The sequence below is a fragment of the Epinephelus fuscoguttatus genome, linkage group LG15, assembly GCF_011397635.1.
Source record: "Epinephelus fuscoguttatus linkage group LG15, E.fuscoguttatus.final_Chr_v1".
In the NCBI taxonomy this organism is placed as follows: domain Eukaryota; kingdom Metazoa; phylum Chordata; class Actinopteri; order Perciformes; family Serranidae; genus Epinephelus; species Epinephelus fuscoguttatus.
In genome coordinates, this window is record NC_064766.1 from 38355323 (window position 1) to 38373867 (window position 18545).

Below are 18545 nucleotides of genomic sequence, written 5' to 3' on the forward strand. Positions count from 1 at the left end.
TTCGGGCTCGGGTCGGATTCGGTCGGCTTTCAGTGAAAATATAGTGTAAAAATAAATAAAATCCTATTGTCTGTCCTGTTTATTGCTTGGGTACTGTTATTTACATGACAACACCTGAATATAACGCACACACACACACACATTGGCTGTTTGTTTCTACCTCTCTCCTCACAGGAAGTCTCGGACCTCCAGCCACCCGCCTCTGCCTTGATTAAGCGCTGAAAATAAAATAAAAGAGGGAGACAGGTTTTTCCTATTTTATCTTATTTTGTTTTATTTCTCCCTCTCCTCTCGCTGGAAGCGTCGGACCTCCCGCCTTCCGCTCCCGTCTCAAACACGGAGGTCTCCCTCTCCGCTGAGCACGCCTGGCCTGTAACCGTAACCACTGTGTGACACAAACTCAGTGCTTTGATCATTAAATAATGTCGGGCTCGATTCGGGTTTGGACAGAAATATGCGGCCCGTGCCGCACTCTAACACACACACACAAACACACGGAAAACTGGACATTATCATCAGTTTATAAAACCCCCCCCGGACGCCCCGGACGGGATGTGAAAAGTGGGCATGTCCGGGCAAAACAGGACGTTTGGTCAGCCTACCAAATCATTACAGACTCCTAAATGAATCCAATAAATATGCTGCTAGCTTATACTCGACAACAGTATAGTGGTGCTTGGTGCAAAAAACACGTATACTTGTAAAATGCAGCGACTTTCAGGGTTGCACAGTCCTTGGCCGCTATTTCCAGTTTGAAAAGTGAACTGTCCCCTTCTGCTACGTAGCCAAGATGCAGCTATTGAGGGCGAGGAGTGTCCATAGTTCCACACTCAACTTCTTGACCGTTTTGAGTGCACCATCCAGGTACTCATAGTGTGCTGCCTTTTTCCATACTTCTCAGTGTGAACGCGGTTATGCACTCAAAATATTAAGTGTAAGTACAGAAGTATGCGATTTGAGACACAGCATGGGTGAGCAAGCAGCAGATGCACACTTCCTTCTGTGCAGTGATACGGTTTGCAGGTGTAGTTCGGTAGAAAATAGTTCCTACATGAAACTGCTTACAACAAGGACTGTGGATTATCTTGAGTAACTGGGTCATGATTTCTAGAAAGAGACACTGCTGTTGACTATCTAAAATGCATTTTATTTTATTTATTTATTTTTGCACTTTGAGCACCACAAGCTGAGTGCCATCTAGTTCCATTATATTCAAGAGAAGGCAGACATCTCTATGAGCGATATCTCCAACACTCTGCAACTCCAAACTCCAACACCAAAACAATCTAGCCTGATAAATAGCGCTACATGCAAGAGGAAAAATATTTTGATTTTAGGGTGGACTGTCCCTCAACACCCCAGACAATCTTAAAGCAGATATGCCAGGAATAAAAAACACTGTAGGGCTGTTCCTGTCATATTCTTTGGTATATCTGCTATCTGCTCAGAAGCTGAAGGTGTCGCTGACCTTTGCACTGGCCATTGCCACACTGGCTCTGAGCTTGTGTCACATCACTGGATTGCACTTGAACCCTGCATTCATTTTAGTCTTCCTGCTCAGCTGCCAGATCAGTGCCCTCAGATTCTGGGGCAGTTGTAGCTAGAGCTATTGTGAATGAATGGGCACAATGGATCCCTTGGTATTAACAAAGTAAGGGGGCATCCTTCCTTTATTCTACAGGACGATTATTAAAAAAAAAAGCTTTTGTGTAATTTAAACCACTGCTTTCGTTCTAATTATAAAGTCATTGTCCTTTGCAGTTAGATAAAGGAAGTGTAGGACAATTCGTCATGCAGCTCCTTGCCCCCCTTCAGCTGGCTCTCTGAGTGATAGCACAGTGACTGATAAGCAACAGAGTGATGTTAAAGGCTCTGCTCCACTGGCGATTAGGCTGTCAGTGTCAGTGGGGCTTAGACACTTTGAAGCATATAATTCTGCCGAATCTGTGGTCGAATTTTACAGAAATTTCACCAACAGGAGACAAATGTGTGTGGTAGAGGAGACTCTTAATGGAGAAGGTTAATGCTTCAGCTGAAATGAGTATCCTGGTGATAGACAGGGTTTCATTTGAATAGTAGAGGCTGGATGAAATAGAGGCCGAATCTTTTTTATTGAATTGATTTTCACTGAAGACTGTCAGAGGCGTTGATGCTTGATACTTTTAGAGGTCATTTGAAGTGAATATCCTGTTCTGTCAGTGTTGATGAGGGTCCACTCGAGAGTCCTGGTCCTGTGCCAATACAGTTTTCAATACCGTGTTTGACAGGAGTTGTCATGAGTCAAGACTTGTCCTTCCATGCCGCGTTACATAATTCAGCAGTGTGTGTGTGCCAGCAGATCAGGAAGCATGTGCAGTAAATCACAATTGCAATGACCACTACGCAAGTGTCATGTTAAGGTGAGTAAATACATTCATGTAAGTGTATTTTCCTGGCAGTATAAGGCCTGCCTACGTCGCTGGTGCCAAAACTAACATATATAATGTGGCTATGAAAAGACTTGTGTTACTTGGCACAGGAAAACAGCATCACAAAGAGGAGCAGTGGTCACAATAAAGATGTAATGATGACCAGCTTTAGAAGAGCTTCAGTCAGGAAGAGAACGTTTGCTTTGATCAATCAACACATTTGAAAATCGCAAATTCTGCATGTCGACAGATTTCACCTTGGGAGGTCACCTTGTGATTGCAAGAATGCCCCACACAGTTAGCTTGTCCATGCATAAGCTGCCTACATATTTCCAAACTCCTGACATGAATTATTTCATTCCATGAATACAGTTTGGTGAATTATTTACAGATCAGTTTTCCTGGATGTGGCATCAGTCCCGCTCACTCCTTTGGACCAGCTTTGATAAATGGCAAAATGGAGAACCACTGGGTAATATCATGAAACGCTCTGGAGCTTTTCCTTTAGAATCCCATTTTCTCTATTTTATTTTGTCAGAGACAAATGTAGCTGATCTCTGCTTTCATTCCAGGTGTACTGGCTGCAGCAAAGTGGGGCAGCGTAGCAGCAGCTCTTATCTATGATTTCCTTCTGTATCCATGAGCACAAAACTTTAGTATGTGCAGGAACCTCTTGCGTCATGGTCCAAAAGATGAAAACAATGCAGTTGGACTAACTGGAGAAGGCAACAGCAGCCCAGGGACAAGTCAGAGGCAAAACATATGCAACATTTTCAAGCAAGCTTTTCTCAGTCAGCACAGCTGTAAACAACATCTGATTCACAGATTTGCTTTAAAGGAGCTGTATGTGAAATTCAGAGTGTGTGTGGTAACTTTATTTAGAGTCTAAACCAGGATTGGATAGGACCACACGAGCACGAGGTGGCTGAGCTAGCAACTAGCAGCTAACGATGCTAACAACAGCAACAGTGCTGACAAAGCTAACAATGTTAACATGAGCAGCAGGGGACAAGAGGATGGGTGTCACTGTTTTCAACCCATTTTACACACTGGCCCTTTAACGTTGACATGATCCGCGGCCAGTTGCTGTTATAGTTTAACGGTGCTTGGTGGTGTCAGGGGAAAAAGCGGCGGGGCAAAGATTAAAGTTAAGGTGGCAAAAGTCTGAGTAGGGTGGACGGGTCCAACAAACACTGGCTTTCACCTTTCCTAACACCTACCTTTCACGTCGTATCTGGACGTGGACCGTCCATGACCAAACGCCGGTATGTGACGAGGTCGGAGTGACAATGTGTTGACCAGACCGTCTACCACAAGAAATAACAGGAAGCTCGGTTAGAGCACACTGAGAGGGAATGTGACTGCATTCTCTGCTCAGGACACCATTTCTCCACTATACCTTTACAAAGCAAATAATTGTTTGCTGCTAAATTAATCATCTGAATGGCATATACAGGACCTTTAAATATGGCTATTGATTTTTTTGTGTGTGTGTTTTTGTGGCTGTTTTTATGAATGCATTACAATAAAGAATCTTTTTTTTATCCAGTTTCAGTGTTTTCATCTCAAACTATTTTCTAACCTGCAAAGTTCAAAGCAAGGTCAGCATATCCTTATTTACATTACCACAATAACGCAATGTATATTTAGATTTGCTCGACCTTGACATCAGTTTCTTTATAATGTATCACATACTGTATTATTCCATTCAAGGTGTTTGGCGACAGTCCCAAGAATCGGAACGGTGAAACAACATGAGGATGTGGATCAGGTAATTGCACATAAAAGCACTTTAGATTCATCATATGAAGAAGCATGATTAGACAAGATGTAGCCGTCACAGAGATTTCCTGTTTGGCTGTGACACAAGAATGCCCTTTCTCCATCTACGCACACGGCTCCTCTCACATCCCGTTTTATGGCTTATGAGTATCTAATGGTCCCCACACCCTGGGCTAATCATTGAATAACTGTCAACTGACTTTAAACTCCACAACTGAGCATTTCTTAACAGAGGCCCTGCAGTGTGAGGGCAATCCAGACAAGGTCGTTTAAAGAGACACAAGTGATTGTTAGTTAAGCACCAATCAGGGAGCGGGATAGCTGCTGTGGTTGGATGCACATCTATTCTGCTCTGTGTGAGATGATCATTAACGAATGTCCGTGTCCCAAATAATTTTACAATGCCCTGTGAGGGGGTAAAGGTGTACATTTTGTTATATTGTCAGGTCCAAGTTCCACTTATTGCCACACAGATAGGCAGGTGGAAAATCACTCTTACAAACTTTAATGCAACATTAAGTGTAAACCCAACAGAGAGCCATCCAAGGGGAAAGGCTATAAGTTCCTGCACAGCATCATAAATCAGCATATTTTATTATATTTAATTGCAACAGCTGCTGGAACAATCAGAATGAAGATCTACATTCAGTATATACATCATTCTTTATGGCTTTCCTCCCTTCGAGGAGGAATATTTCTCTGCTCTGGTGAATGTTACCACAACTCTGTCAGCTGGGTTCCACATAAACCTACTAAAGTGCACAGTGCATTTAATTTTATCAATGAAGGATAGCTGCGCTGATGGGTTTATCTCACTTATGTGACATGACAGCTCTTCACATGATTTTTTATGGTGGAATTTCAGAGGCCGGTCATGTGACAGCGGCCAATCTAAAATCCCCTTTCTTTGTGTGCTTAACCTCGGAGGTCAGGGCATTGTGTTTAGCCTCTTGTTTTGAAGTTTGTCCTCAACAACATGGACAATGCTCTTTTTGTTGCCCCTCAGTCATTTTGTCTGAGACTGTCCTTCATCAAATTATTTGGCTCTCGTATTGTGCTTGATTATTCCACGACTTGGCATGGGAGGGTGTTCAGTGGTCCTCTCATTATATTTATCTAGACAAAATAAACATTCGGGGAATGAAGGCTTAACCTGATTTAAAGTGATGTAGGAGTGACAAGTTAACAGTAGAATAATACAATATGGCCTGTCTGACACACACATCCTGGACATTCTTAACAGTTTCCGTGACAGAAAACCAGTGTCATTTACTCTCACTTTTTAAATTGATAGTAAGCGGTGATTTCTATTGACCAAAACCATCAATAAGTTAAATTATAGCATCATCGGCTACAAATTACACTATCAAAAGCACCTTAATGAGCCACACACACACACACACACACACACACACACACTGTCCTCCTGCTAACTAGCTCGACAAATGTTGATTAATGAAAAATAGTCCTGAATAAATGCACTATTTACTTCTGTTTGAGTAATATTCACAGACGCTACAGTGTCCAGCTGTTTTGGAAAAATTACTGAGTCTATTGTGAAAACAAACCCACATAGGGTAGGGCGGGTATGTTTGTAAGAAGAAGGGATGACCTATGAGTCATTTAATACAGTTGTAGTGTGACCACTTCCCTCCTGGCTTTGCATGTGAAATTTCATAGTGGTTTGATGACGTGCAGATATTATAGCCATAACACTGATTTCTAGGTTTTAAAGTAATTTTGTGGTCAAGTCTACGCTTTGGTCAGCACTGATACTGTTGAATTACAAGTATGTAACTTGTATATAACATTAGAGGGTAGTGTCTTAGGTAAAATGTGAGGCATTTATCTTTGCTTATTTCAAATTGCTATGCTACTACAGCTAGCTAAACAAAGGTCAGCAGGGGTGAGGATGGTTCTAACACCTTTTAAAAAAAGTGTTACAACTAACAACAACTAACAACTAAACATATTTTATCTACTAATGTTACTCCTCTTTTCAGCATGCCGGGAGTGTTGGTGAGAGAACTGATAGGGGTGTGCTGCAGCGAAGTCTGCATCAGATGAGGTGAGGCAGATAAAGCCATTATCTGCTATGTGACACTGAGCAGGTACTGCGAGAACTTACAAAACCTCAGATAAAGAGGATCAACACAGCTGCAACGTGCGGGATATCGCAGCAGTCGCAAAGTCTTAAGTGCGCAGGAGGAGGATGTCTTGACTGGTTACTCGACTGAGGCAGCAGAATGAGAATAGATTTTGGACTCACTCTGCATGGGGTACAAAGCACCTGACAGGTACAGGTTAGCAAGTTTCGTATCAGCTTTTTTTAGGTAACTGCTTATCCTGTTGGGGGTCACCGGGGGCTGGAGGTTATCCCAGCTGACACTGAGCGAGAGGTGGGGTACACCCAGACTACCACAGGGCTGACACATGGAAACAGACAACCATTCACACCCACCGACAATTTAGAGTCACCAGTTAACCTGCATGTCTTTGGACTGTGGGAGGAAGCTGGAGTACCCAAGGGAAACCAACAGTGAGACAGGGAGAACATGCAAACTCTGCACAGAGGGCTCCCCCACCCCAGGGTTCGAACTAAGAACCCTCTTGCTGTGAGGCGACAGTGCTAACCACTGCACCACCGTGCCGCCTAGTTTTTTTTTAACATGTAATCTTTAAGCTTGGTAGTGGGGCAGGTTATAACAGTGGAAGTCCTTGTATTTGCTATATTTACATTGCTATTAGTAGTAGACAAAGAAGGGTACTAAGGTAGCTCTAATACAAAAAATCGACAAGTTATAGGTGTTGAGACAAAAAAATAGTTACAACCATACCCAGTCTCCCCTATTTAAGACCTGTGCTTAAAGATTTCAGTCTTAAAAAGGAACAAGGGGCACTGAGTCCTTCAGACAGGGCACAGAAGACAAACATGACTGAGAGACAAACTTAACATATTGTTGGTTTTTGGTCTTTTAATGGGAATTGTTGTCAAAAAAAGAGAAATACAGGTGAACACCTGCATTCAAAGTGGCACACACCAGCTTCTGTAGTATCCCGCAGAACATATAGAGTTACATCTCCGACATATTCAACCGTAACCTACCCCCCTTCAGCTCTCTTCACCCCGTCTCAACATACTGACTGATGCCGGGCTCTTATCTGTAAACTACTTGCCATGTTCACTCCCTCTCTGCTTTTCATCAGTTTTTGGCAAAGTTTCAAAAAACACTGCGTCAGACAGGGGGGGTCATGGGAGGTGGGGCGGCGTCAGATATTTGGAGGACTGTGTGCAGAGCTCTGCGTAAGAGAAACGTGGTGCCAATCAAAATTACTGGGTAAAACACTTCTCACTTCCACTTTTTATGACCACTGCGACCACACTGATGTGATGAAAATGATCTCTCAGCTCTTTAGATGACACTAGTGGCCTACTTTTTCACAGCGTACGTGTTTTTCTCCACACATCAGCTCGGCACCTTTAGGTTCAGTTAACTGCCTTCGTAACGGCAGGGCTGTAAACACTTGTCAGAGGGTGCAGAGGGTGAATGGTCCCACTATTGCAAGCTACTTCAGAGGTCCTGACCCGCAAAACTGCTTGGTAAACACTACCAAAACAGGGCAAGGTGTTCACATTGATTCTGTCAAAGTCAAAGGCAGAGTCCTGGGTTCATATAAATTAAAGGGTCGCCCCAGCAACAAGATTTAAAACAAGGGATTGAAAACTGAAAACAGAATATTAACAGGAGTTTTGAAGGACAGACTAACACTTGGAAACAACAAAATCCAGGTTATTAATGTTTCATGGTGTTAAAGGTGTGTTCACATCAATAATGTTTGTAAATACAGCAAACAAAATTCTTGTACACGTGAACTTGATTAATAAAGTCTGATTTTAAATCTTAAAAACCAAGACATGTCCAACTAAACCTGCAAAATTAAATCAAATACTAATGTGAAGACACTTTAAATTGATTTATTTTAAAAATGACAGATTGACGTCACATTGTAATGCTGTGCTGCTCCTAATGTGCTGTTTGACATTGAACAGTAAATCCTATTAAAAACACACAGACCCTGCAGCTCAGTCATTTTAATTTAAAATGTATGCCCATGACAGGACTATAGCCAGGTCCCTGACAACACAACCTTTACCTTTAAGGACACATACAGTCCAACATCCTCCGTCCACCAATTAATAACTAAAACAATGAGCCTTTTCATTTCAGTGAAGTTTTGAAATTAAATCTAAGAAGTGAGCACAGTTAAATAGACAGAAATGTTATGTCAGCAGCAGCATGTCCATGTTATGTAAAATACTACAGGGATTATCATCAGGAAAGGGTGGATTTCAGGTCTATCCTGCTGTGGGTACAGAACGTCCACACATACACACACAGACGCACACATGATATATTGTACTTTTTGCTGCATTACAATGATTTGGCAGCTTTGATTAGTTTGCAAATTTAGATTTGTGCACACAAAATGTACAATTAGAGCTAACACAACTAGCTGATTCATCACTTGACAAGTAACTATTATTCTGACATTTGCTGAGTCATTTTTCATGCAGAAATGTAAAAACATTTCAAATGTAAAATCCTGCTTTTACATGAATGCATGAGTAATGATATTCTACTGATATAACATGTGGTAGTATAATGGTCACAGGGGACATTGAGTACTTTAAATACATTTTCCTGATTATAGTAACATACTTTTATGTGACATTTTCAGTGGATGACTTTCAGTATATTTAAAGCAGATTATTAGTGCTACACTTAATAAGTAAAGGATCTGAATAAATCCTATACCACTGCTGACACAGGCACACACACACAGACACATGAACACACACACTGACACACACACAGCCGCCTCTTAGTAATTCATGTGTGTGAACAGCACTGTATGATCTGACAGCTTCAGCTAGTGGTCTGAAAATAGTGTACAACACTGCCACCCTCTGGTCTAAAGTAGGTCTAGTTCAGGCCTGAATACTGATGGTCATGCAGTTACACCAACAGTTAACAAATTTAAATTTGACAAATACCCTAATATGAGAATAGATTTTAACTTTCCAAAATTCATTTCTATTTCACGCAGGCCTTTCAAACAGAGCCATATTAACCCCCAATATCACCCTCTTACTGCCATGTTTGAGTAATAGCACTGAGCCCCACACTGACATGATCATTTTAAACATTTTTGATGTTGGGGGGAAAAATTGTAATTGGTTACAGATTACTAGTTACCCTGTAAGAATTGTAATAGCCCAAGTAATTTCACAAATAATTTTTTCAAAGTAGTGTAACTGATTGCATTTGATTTCTTTGAAATAATTTCCTAACAAATGTTTTCAATTGGGCAACAACGATGAAAATGTATGGCAATAGACTTTGCTAAAAAAAAAAAAAAAAAAAAAAGTAAATAAATGAATAAAATGAAAATAATAAAAAAAAAAATAAAAGCAGGCGAAGGGAATGCAACAGAGTGAATGTTATATTCTATTTTATTTTATTTTATTTTTTTAAAGAATATAATTGGATGTAACCCCTTTGTAATCACCTACATTTTGATCAGTAATGGTATGATTAGGAACTGTAATTTAATTACTTTTTTTCTCAGTCACTGTAACTACTTACAATTACATTTATATAAGATAAGAAAAGATAGTACTTTATTGATCCCAAACTGGGAAATTCTTACGTTACAGCCGCAAGCAATCAAACCGTATGTGGGCATTAGAATATAGAAATATAAAATATATACAAAATAAGTAGTACTACAATTTAAAATATACAAGAAATATATAGGAATAAAATAAAAAAAAAGAATATCAAATTGCTGGAGTAAAAAGATCAGACTAATACACAACACAGTCAGAAGTGAGGTAGAGGTTGTAAAAATGTGCAAAATACTGTAATTTGATATATTGTAATTTGATTACTTTAACTTTAACATTAAGGTACTCAGTTCTCTCTTTTTTTAAAGACGCTACAAGCTATTTTGGTGCTAGGACTGTGTTTGAATTTTATTTCTTCAACAAATTAGGTTTATTTATGATGAAGAAACTGTTATATTCCGGAGCAGAGAGCTCCTGAATGCACCCTTCCTCACTGCCGAAGAAACCGGAAGCCGTTAGCGGCACTTCCGGTTGCAAAGGAGTAAAGATGTCGCCGTCCTTATTTAATTTTGTCGAAGCTAAAGACAAATTTACGGTGAGAAATCGCAGAATTGCCTTTCTTTCCTAAAACACGTGTTATTAAATAGTGTTTGCCGCAATTCTCATTATAACAAGATATCAGGGTCATTACTTTAAGTTACTGCTTATTCTTATTCTGTTAGCGGGTAGCAGGTAGCTAATGCTAACTTAGCTAAGCTAACAAAACGCTATCTAACGATGCTATTTCTTCTCATTAATGTTTCCTCCCTCCCTCTCACACACCTACAGGCGTCTGCCAGACATGCTCTGCTTGGGAAAAACGTCAAACCTTTGATTAACACTTTCAACCAGTTCCCTGGGAAGTAAGTGACGTTCATTTATCATCTGCACAAGATATGAATAAACATCAACGTACAAATATTAGTTTGGTAAATCATGAGATGTGTGTTGACTGAACTCCCTCGTGTGTTACAGTGAGACAGAAAAGAAGACCACACTCGACCAGGCTCTGAGGGGTGTCCTTGGTGATCAGATTGTTAGTAATTTAACCTCTTAACTTAATTCATTGAACCTCGTTAAATGATCAGGTTCTATATGAAAACCTGACATTGGTGTGTGTTGTCTGCAGGTTGAGCAGAAGGCCAGCTGTGATGAATACTTGTCTCTCATCTATCTGAGTATTGATGCGGTCTCAGAAGGTAATTCAGTCTTCATACTGTTTGACTTGTAGGAAAGACAACAGTGACTCAAGGAATATTTCTTTCTGCAGTACCCACATTAGGTTACATGGCACATGTGTGTTGTATCGCCCTGATAATACTAGACTGTGAGTAGTTGACCCTCAAAGAAAGACATCAAATACTAAGCACCTTCCTAAATGACAGAACAACACTGTAGGGTGCCCACTAGCTCAGTGGGAAGAGCAGGTGCCCCATGTGCAAAGGCAATGTCTTTGCTGTAGCGGGCGTGGGTTCGATTCCAGTCCACAGCCACTTACTTTATGTCATCCCCTCTCTTAACCCCTTCCATGCCGAACCTTTTCTATCCACTAAAGGCATAAAAGCCCAAAAACATAGTGCTTTAAACAAACCCGAATTGAGACATTAAAAGCTGCACATATTTTAAGGACTGAGTTCTTCTTGTTAAGGCCTTACTGGTTCCATCTAAAGGTAATGACTTTTTAAGTCCTTATATATCCACATTTTCGCACTAGATTTAATTTCTAAGGACAAAACCCAAGTTAAGATGTCTATTCATCTCACACAAAGCTTATGACTTGTGATCAAGCTCGTGCTGTTTTCTTTCACCCTCTCCATGTAGGTATCTGCTCTGCTACAACTCCTTTCCTGCTGCTGGGAGATGTACTGGACTGTCTTCCTCTCGACCAATGTGACAGAATATTCTCCTTTGTGGAGGAGAATGTTTCCACCTGGAAATCGGTAAATAATCTACAACCTTTAACTTTCCAGCATAATAGCGATCATACAATCACCGTGTCTGTGCTCTCCTTTTTCCCAGAACTCTTTTTACACTGCTGGGAAGAACTACTTGTTGAGGATGTGTAATGGTAAGGATAGTTGTTCCTTCTTGTTGTTGAACAGAAATGTTTTGATTTTTAAAATGGGAAGCTGTCTGTAACACACCTCTCAATCTGTGTAGATCTTCTAAGGAGGCTGTCCAAATCCCAGAATACTGTTTTCTGTGGTCGGATCCAGCTTTTCCTGGCACGTCTCTTCCCTCTGTCTGAAAAATCAGGTAAACCCAGTTTTTGTGTCTGTTGTCTTTGACGTAAAAGTGAAATAATACAGCGCCAACACCTCATGGATCTTATGTATGATTGTTTATGATACGTGGCCACCATCTTCTGACCTTCTCCGGTTGTACTTTTTTTAAATGCTGCCAATTGTGTTGATTCCAGGTCTCAATCTGCAGAGCCAGTTTAATCTGGACAATGTCACAGTGTTCAACAAAAATGAACAAGAGAGCACGCTCGGCCAGAAGGTAAAGTGTTGACACCTGATGATGACTCTGATCATTTTGAATTTAATCTCAAAATCTTAATCTTATCTCATGGTTCCATGTTTGTAGCACACAGAAGAAAAGGAAGAAGGCATGGAGGTCGAGGAAGGAGAAATGGGAGAGGATGATGCTCCTGCACCGTGGTGAGTGATGGTCAGCCGCTGAAACACACAGCAAAGCTAAATACATATATAAATCACACTTTTGCCTGTTCCTGTGTTAAAGTTTGTGAAAACTGAGTCAAATTTTACTTTCAGCTCCATTCCAATTGACTACAACTTGTACAGAAAGTTCTGGACGCTGCAGGACTACTTCAGAAACCCCGTGCAGTGTTACGAGAAATTCTCCTGGATGACATTTCTCAAGGTAATGCACCTGACCACAGCAGCAGAGAGAATTTTGTTTGTTAGATCACATTACATACAATAGTAGATGCTTGAAACAATGACTCACTGCTGGTGTGAATTTCTCTTTGTGCAGTTCTCAGATGAGACGTTGGCAGTGTTCAAGAGCTACAAGTTGGATGACATGCAGGCCTCTAAGAGAAAGCTGGAGGAGCTGAGAGCATCTGGAGGAGAACACGTCTACTTTGCCAAGTTTCTCACAAGTGAGAAGGTGAGAAAACTCTTTGATCCTGAGAACACACAATTGTCTGTCCACAGACCTTGTTGTGAGCAGTTTTATGTTAGGAACTATTTTCTTTCTACTGAACTGTACTCACCAACTGTATCAGATTAGTTTACAGCTAACAGAGACTGCTTGCTCACCTGTCGCGTCTGAGCTAGCTAGCATTACAGCCTAGCCGAAGACGCCACTATTAAAGTTTATATCTTGCGTTGTCTGTCAGTAGATGCACGGTTCCTTCTGCGCAGTGATACAGTTGGTGGGAGTGGTTCAGTAGAAATAAACAGTTCCTACATTAAATTGCTCACAAAAAGATCTGTGGATTATCTCGAGTCTTTAGGTTATGATTTCTGGAAAGAGACATTGCTGTTGAGTTTTCAAATGTATTTTTAAATATACTTAAGATGCTTTATTTCTGTAGAATTAGAACTTTACAGTATGTCCATACCTTATTGAACTAATGTGTTCTTGAATGTATTTTTGTGCTCATTGCATCTGTGTTGAATACGTTCGTTTGTATTTATGCGATCATATGGTTTGGACATCACCTCACTTGTATTTTTTTGCTCTTCATCTCCAGCTGATGGACCTGCAGCTCAGCGACAGCAACTTCAGGCGGCACATTCTGCTGCAGTACCTCATCCTCTTCCAGTACCTGAAGGGTCAGGTCAAGTTCAAAAGGTGAAGCATGTCTCTGCTCTGAACACGCAGAACAGTTTTCATGCAGAACTTTCAGTTGTGTGACAAAAAACTGTCATCAGTTGTTGGTGTGTAATATTTTGTTACGCCTCTGTCCTCGTACAGCTCCAGCTGTGTCCTGAATGATGACCAGACTACGTGGATTGAAGAGACAACTAAACTGGTTTATCAGGTCAGTCCTAAATCACACTGACGCACTGTATCTTATAATTGGCATGGCGTCCAGAGAGAAAAAACTCAACATGCAGTAACCTTTGACTGTTCTCTTGCAGCTGCTGAGAGAGATCCCTCCTGATGGAGACAAGTTTGCCAACATGGTTGAGGTCAGCCATGCTTTAGGAGTACTGTTATTAAATATTAAATAAGCTGTGTCTGTACATACATTCGGTCAAGGTCTCCATACATTAGTGACACTAGACATGTTTCATCTCTGACAGCATATCCTCAACACAGAGGAGAACTGGAATGGCTGGAAAAACGAGGGATGCCCGAGCTTTGTGAAAGAAAGGTACAGCAGCCAAGTCTTACAGCATAATCATGGCAGATAATTATTTTAATTTGATTGATTTATATGTTGATAAGTCCATTTCAACAACAAAAGAGTGTGATTGATGTGTGAGCTTCAACTGGCATGCTAAAATGACGCTTGGTCCCACTTGTTTTCCTTCTTTAACAGGACAGTAGATGACAAACCCAAGAGACCCACCAGGAAGAGACAAGCTCCAGAAGACTTCCTTGGAAAAGGGCCGGACCGCAAGATATTCATGGGAAAGTATGTGATGTAACGCATAAATCATGATCAAAAAACATAAATTAAATCTCAGGTTTGAACCCTGTTATAGTGAGCATACAGCAGTTAGATCCGACCAGGCAATCTGACTGTATCCACGGTGTTATGTCATTACAAAGGAGTTTACTGACATGGATGGTTGTTTTTCAGTTATTAGTCAGACCCCATGTATTCCCAGTATTACACTTGAGGGTGAGCTTTACTGTCACTGTTGGCACGACAGTGATGCAGCTGAACCAAGGTGCTTGAAACACGCCTTTTCGTGTAATATTGCTTTAGCGTTCATCCTGTTAAAATACTCAGTGCAGGTTATGTGTTTCTCTGCAATATGTGGATACAAAAACAGATAGCTCTGTGACCGTGCCTGAAGCAAAAGCGGAAAGAAGTTTAATTCCCTATATAACACTCTTGTTTGTTTTGTTAGTGATGAGTTGACCCGGCTGTGGAACCTGAACTCTGACAATATGGAGGCCTGCAAGTCAGACAGCAGGTCAGTGGTTCGAGCAGCTCCCATCTACTGTCACATCTGCCTTTTTGTTTATAACAGTAAACAGGTTACTTTGTAAATTTTTTGTTTTACATCTGATGTGTGTCATTCAGGGAGTTCATGCCATCGCTGGATGAATTCTTCGCGGAGGCCATTGAACAGGCTGACCCTGCTAACATGGTGGAGGAAGAGTACAAGTAAGTTTGCACAGTGACATGTCAGGGTGACAGCACTCTCGTTTTAGTGTTGTCCATCCTTTTTCCAACCAGCTTCAAATGATCCTGGCTGCCTTTCCATGGGAGCCGTGCACGCCACAGTCCAGCTCTGGGTCTAAAAGTTTGCTTTCACTCACCTCTGCAACAGCTTCTCCTTTAAGTCACCAGTCTGGTCTTATCACGTCTGATTGATTCAACCAGAAACTGATCGACTAATCACATCTCCACCCTGCAACTCAATAAACTGCTGCTGCGGGGGAAAAGCTGCATTCTGTCCGGCAGTGTACTCCCTACTCTGCTCCCTGTTCAGGGAAGGTCAGTTAAGGGAACTTCCCTTGACAAAATTCCTCCATTTGGAACATCCTGCAATGTCCCCATCGCAGACATCACTTCCTCTGTGTGTTTCCCTGGTAACATAAACACCTCGGATACTTGTACCTGCTGCTGTGGAAATATTACACTCCTGAGATACAACCTCAATTCCAAAAAAGTGCTTTGCTGTGTAAAAAGTAAATAAAAACAAAATACATTCAGTTCAACAGCACAAAGACAAGATATTTAACGATCAAACTGATGAACTTTATTGTTTTGTTTTTTTTGGTGAGCTGCTGTTCAGTTCTTACCTACACAGTTCACAGTTCCCTTTGAACTGATCATCATTTGTTCCCTGTGGTTTGAAATCCTACTTAGCATGGCTGAATACCCTGTGCAGTCCACTTCACAGTGATCTACTTATTGATAGGGATGCACCCAAAGTCATAAAGGGACACAGAATGATCACAAAAGGACCCACAAACACACACAAAGAACCTGACAGTTTGCTGATGTGCCCAAAACCTTTGAAAGTCACTTTATAAGAACAAAGTCCTTTTTCCAAAGTGTGAAAGAGCTTCTCCCCCAAAGGAGCATTACTGGCCTCAGTCCCAGTTTTCCTCTCAGTACGTGTTTGTGTGACTCTTCTGTTTCTCCTTGTAAATAAATGCAGGGTTGTGCGGAACCCAAACTATGGCTGGCGCGCGCTGAGGCTGCTGTCCAGGAGAAGTCCTCACTTCTTTCAACCAACCAACCAGAAGTTCAAGAGCCTGGCAGACTACCTGGACAGCATGGTCAGCAAACTGGCCAAAGAACTGCCGGTGAGGGTTTTTTCTTTTACTTTAAAAAAAAAAACTGTATTCATCATTTAAAATGGCCACAAATCTGTTGACAAACACTGATATTGTGATTCTCATTGCAACATACAGAAGGATATTCCCTCTGAAGAGATCAAGACAGGAGAGGAGGACGATGACGATAACGGAGACAATCTGCTCAAAGACAGTAATGACAGTGAGTTTGAACACGATATCTTTTTGTTCAGGGTTATAGCCACAATGTAGCCCACCAATATATCCATCATATCCATCTCTTCTAAACACAAAGATTAATTTAATTCAGGAGAAGCGTGAATTCACTTAAATGCCCAGTGTGCACAATTTAGGAGGCTATATTGGCAGAAATATAATATAATAAGTGTGTTTTCTTTAGTGTATAATCATTGGAATATAAGAGTCATTGTGTTTTTGTTACCTTAGAGTGAGCCGTTTATATCTTCATAGGGAGCGGGTCCTCGTACATGGTGTCACTCATGTTGCACAACCATGTTTCTATGGCCATAACGGAAAAACCAAACACTGGCTCTAGAGCCTTTCGCGTCTGTCACTGTAGTAAGAAGCTCCCCTTCTTGATGAGAGGGTCAGAAAGACACTGACTTCTTTTTTCAATCAATCAGTTATTTATTTGTCACATGGAAGTTAAACAAGGAACAACTCCAGTGAAATGTGAACCCATCAGCTCCTTTAATTTTTGCACTGTTAACTAGTCCTTTTTGAATCTTCTTACATTGTCACTGCTGCGTTGTAATTGTCCGTGTGTCCGGATGCTTCTGGTATTCCATGGTGTCTGGTTGTGGAATGATTTAACCGTCCACACATCCTGACTTTAACAAGACGTCCGCAGGGTTGCTCCTCCTGAACACAGTAGCACCACACTGCAGCCACCTTTTAACAGAGATCCACAGCAGGACCAGCCAGGAGTGCACATTTCCCACTGTCACACCAGTCCTTATTCACCGTAAAGCACGCTCTTCCTCCCGTGTCTCGCCAGAGTCCTCTGTGTCACATCAGCACATAGAAAAAGAGCATCCTGGTTCAATGGCTTGTCCAGGATTTAGCCAAGTTGTGGTGAATCAAAGGATGTTACAGTTCCTGATATCCTGTTGGAAACTGATGCAGCATGGAGATGACCTGTTTATTTTCCAGTGTGAAACGGATTTAAATCACCGGGTCTGTTTGTTTTTGAGAGGAAGAGCACTCTGGATTATTTTGCGCTCGGTGAAAACCTTTTGAACGTCTGGATCTTAAGTAAACCACAAAAAAAAAAGTGAGCACACATTAGCAGGTGTGGGCCAGCAGCCTGTCTCCAACATGCCAAACAGCACAGTAACATAAAACATCTGTACAAAGTGTTTTTGGTGGTTTAAATCACCTGGTCTATTGGTTTTGGAGATGAAGAGATCTCTGTGGATAATTTAGCTCCTGGTTAAAACTTTAACAGTGGACACTGAAGGAATTCCTGCGGGAAGTTTTAGGTGGTTGCATTCTGCAGTCCCCCTACACGCTACTAAATCTTGCTTGCTGTTATTTTTTTGGAGCATTTATTTACATGTTAGACACATCACACATCGAATTCACTTGAAATTTATCAGACCTTTTGTTTACCCTTTCCCTTGTTTGACCTCTGTATTATTTTAAACCCGTTTCGATGATGAAATCACCTCATCCTCCACGCATCTATTTTCCACCCTCCTGAGATCAAGTCTATTTTTACCCTCCCTATTGTCTTCCTTCCAGGTCCGAGCATACAAAGCAAGATGGTGACAAACCAGCAGATGGATGACATCGCAGCCAAACTGGGAGCGCAGTGGAAGACATTAGCGTCCCACTTGGAGATGAAGGCAGCGGAGTTGCGCGAGATCGAAACGGACAGCGAAGACGTTGACATGCAGGCCAAACTGCTGCTCGTAGCCTGGCAGGACAGAGAGGGCACACAAGCTACTGTGGAGAGCCTGGTCACGGCGCTTAACGCTGCAGGATTCTCCCAGATTGCAGACAGCCTCAGTGAGGCTTAAGGTAGAGCGTTTGTTTAGTGAATAATCAGTACCTCCATTATTGTTGCAGCGTTCTTTTTCATACCAAAAACAATAACATTTTTGTATGTAGTTTAGGTTGAAACTCAAGTTTTTCACTGTAAAAAATCTAATAAATGTTTTTTTTTTTCTAATAAAACATTTGTCAGACCACTCATTAAGATCCCA

The 18545-nt window shown here is 41.3% G+C and overlaps 1 protein-coding gene and 1 pseudogene across 1 annotated transcript; both read left to right on the forward strand.

Annotated features, from left to right (window-relative positions):
* The first annotated feature begins 1379 nt into the window (after positions 1–1379).
* Positions 1380–3337, forward strand: LOC125902685 (aquaporin-1-like; annotated as a pseudogene).
* Positions 3338–10320: 6983 nt separating this feature from the next.
* Positions 10321–18506, forward strand: thoc1 (THO complex 1). Its single transcript, XM_049597995.1, has 21 exons — positions 10321–10414; positions 10648–10721; positions 10834–10894; positions 10988–11057; positions 11680–11798; positions 11878–11926; positions 12019–12114; positions 12278–12360; positions 12448–12521; positions 12636–12744; positions 12859–12993; positions 13583–13683; positions 13807–13873; positions 13974–14024; positions 14139–14209; positions 14378–14473; positions 14916–14981; positions 15092–15175; positions 16179–16326; positions 16435–16519; positions 18082–18506. Exons 1-21 carry the CDS (start codon positions 10367–10369, stop codon positions 18357–18359), a joined length of 1965 nt encoding a protein of 654 aa, XP_049453952.1. The 5' UTR covers positions 10321–10366; the 3' UTR covers positions 18360–18506.
* The last annotated feature ends 39 nt before the right edge of the window (positions 18507–18545 follow it).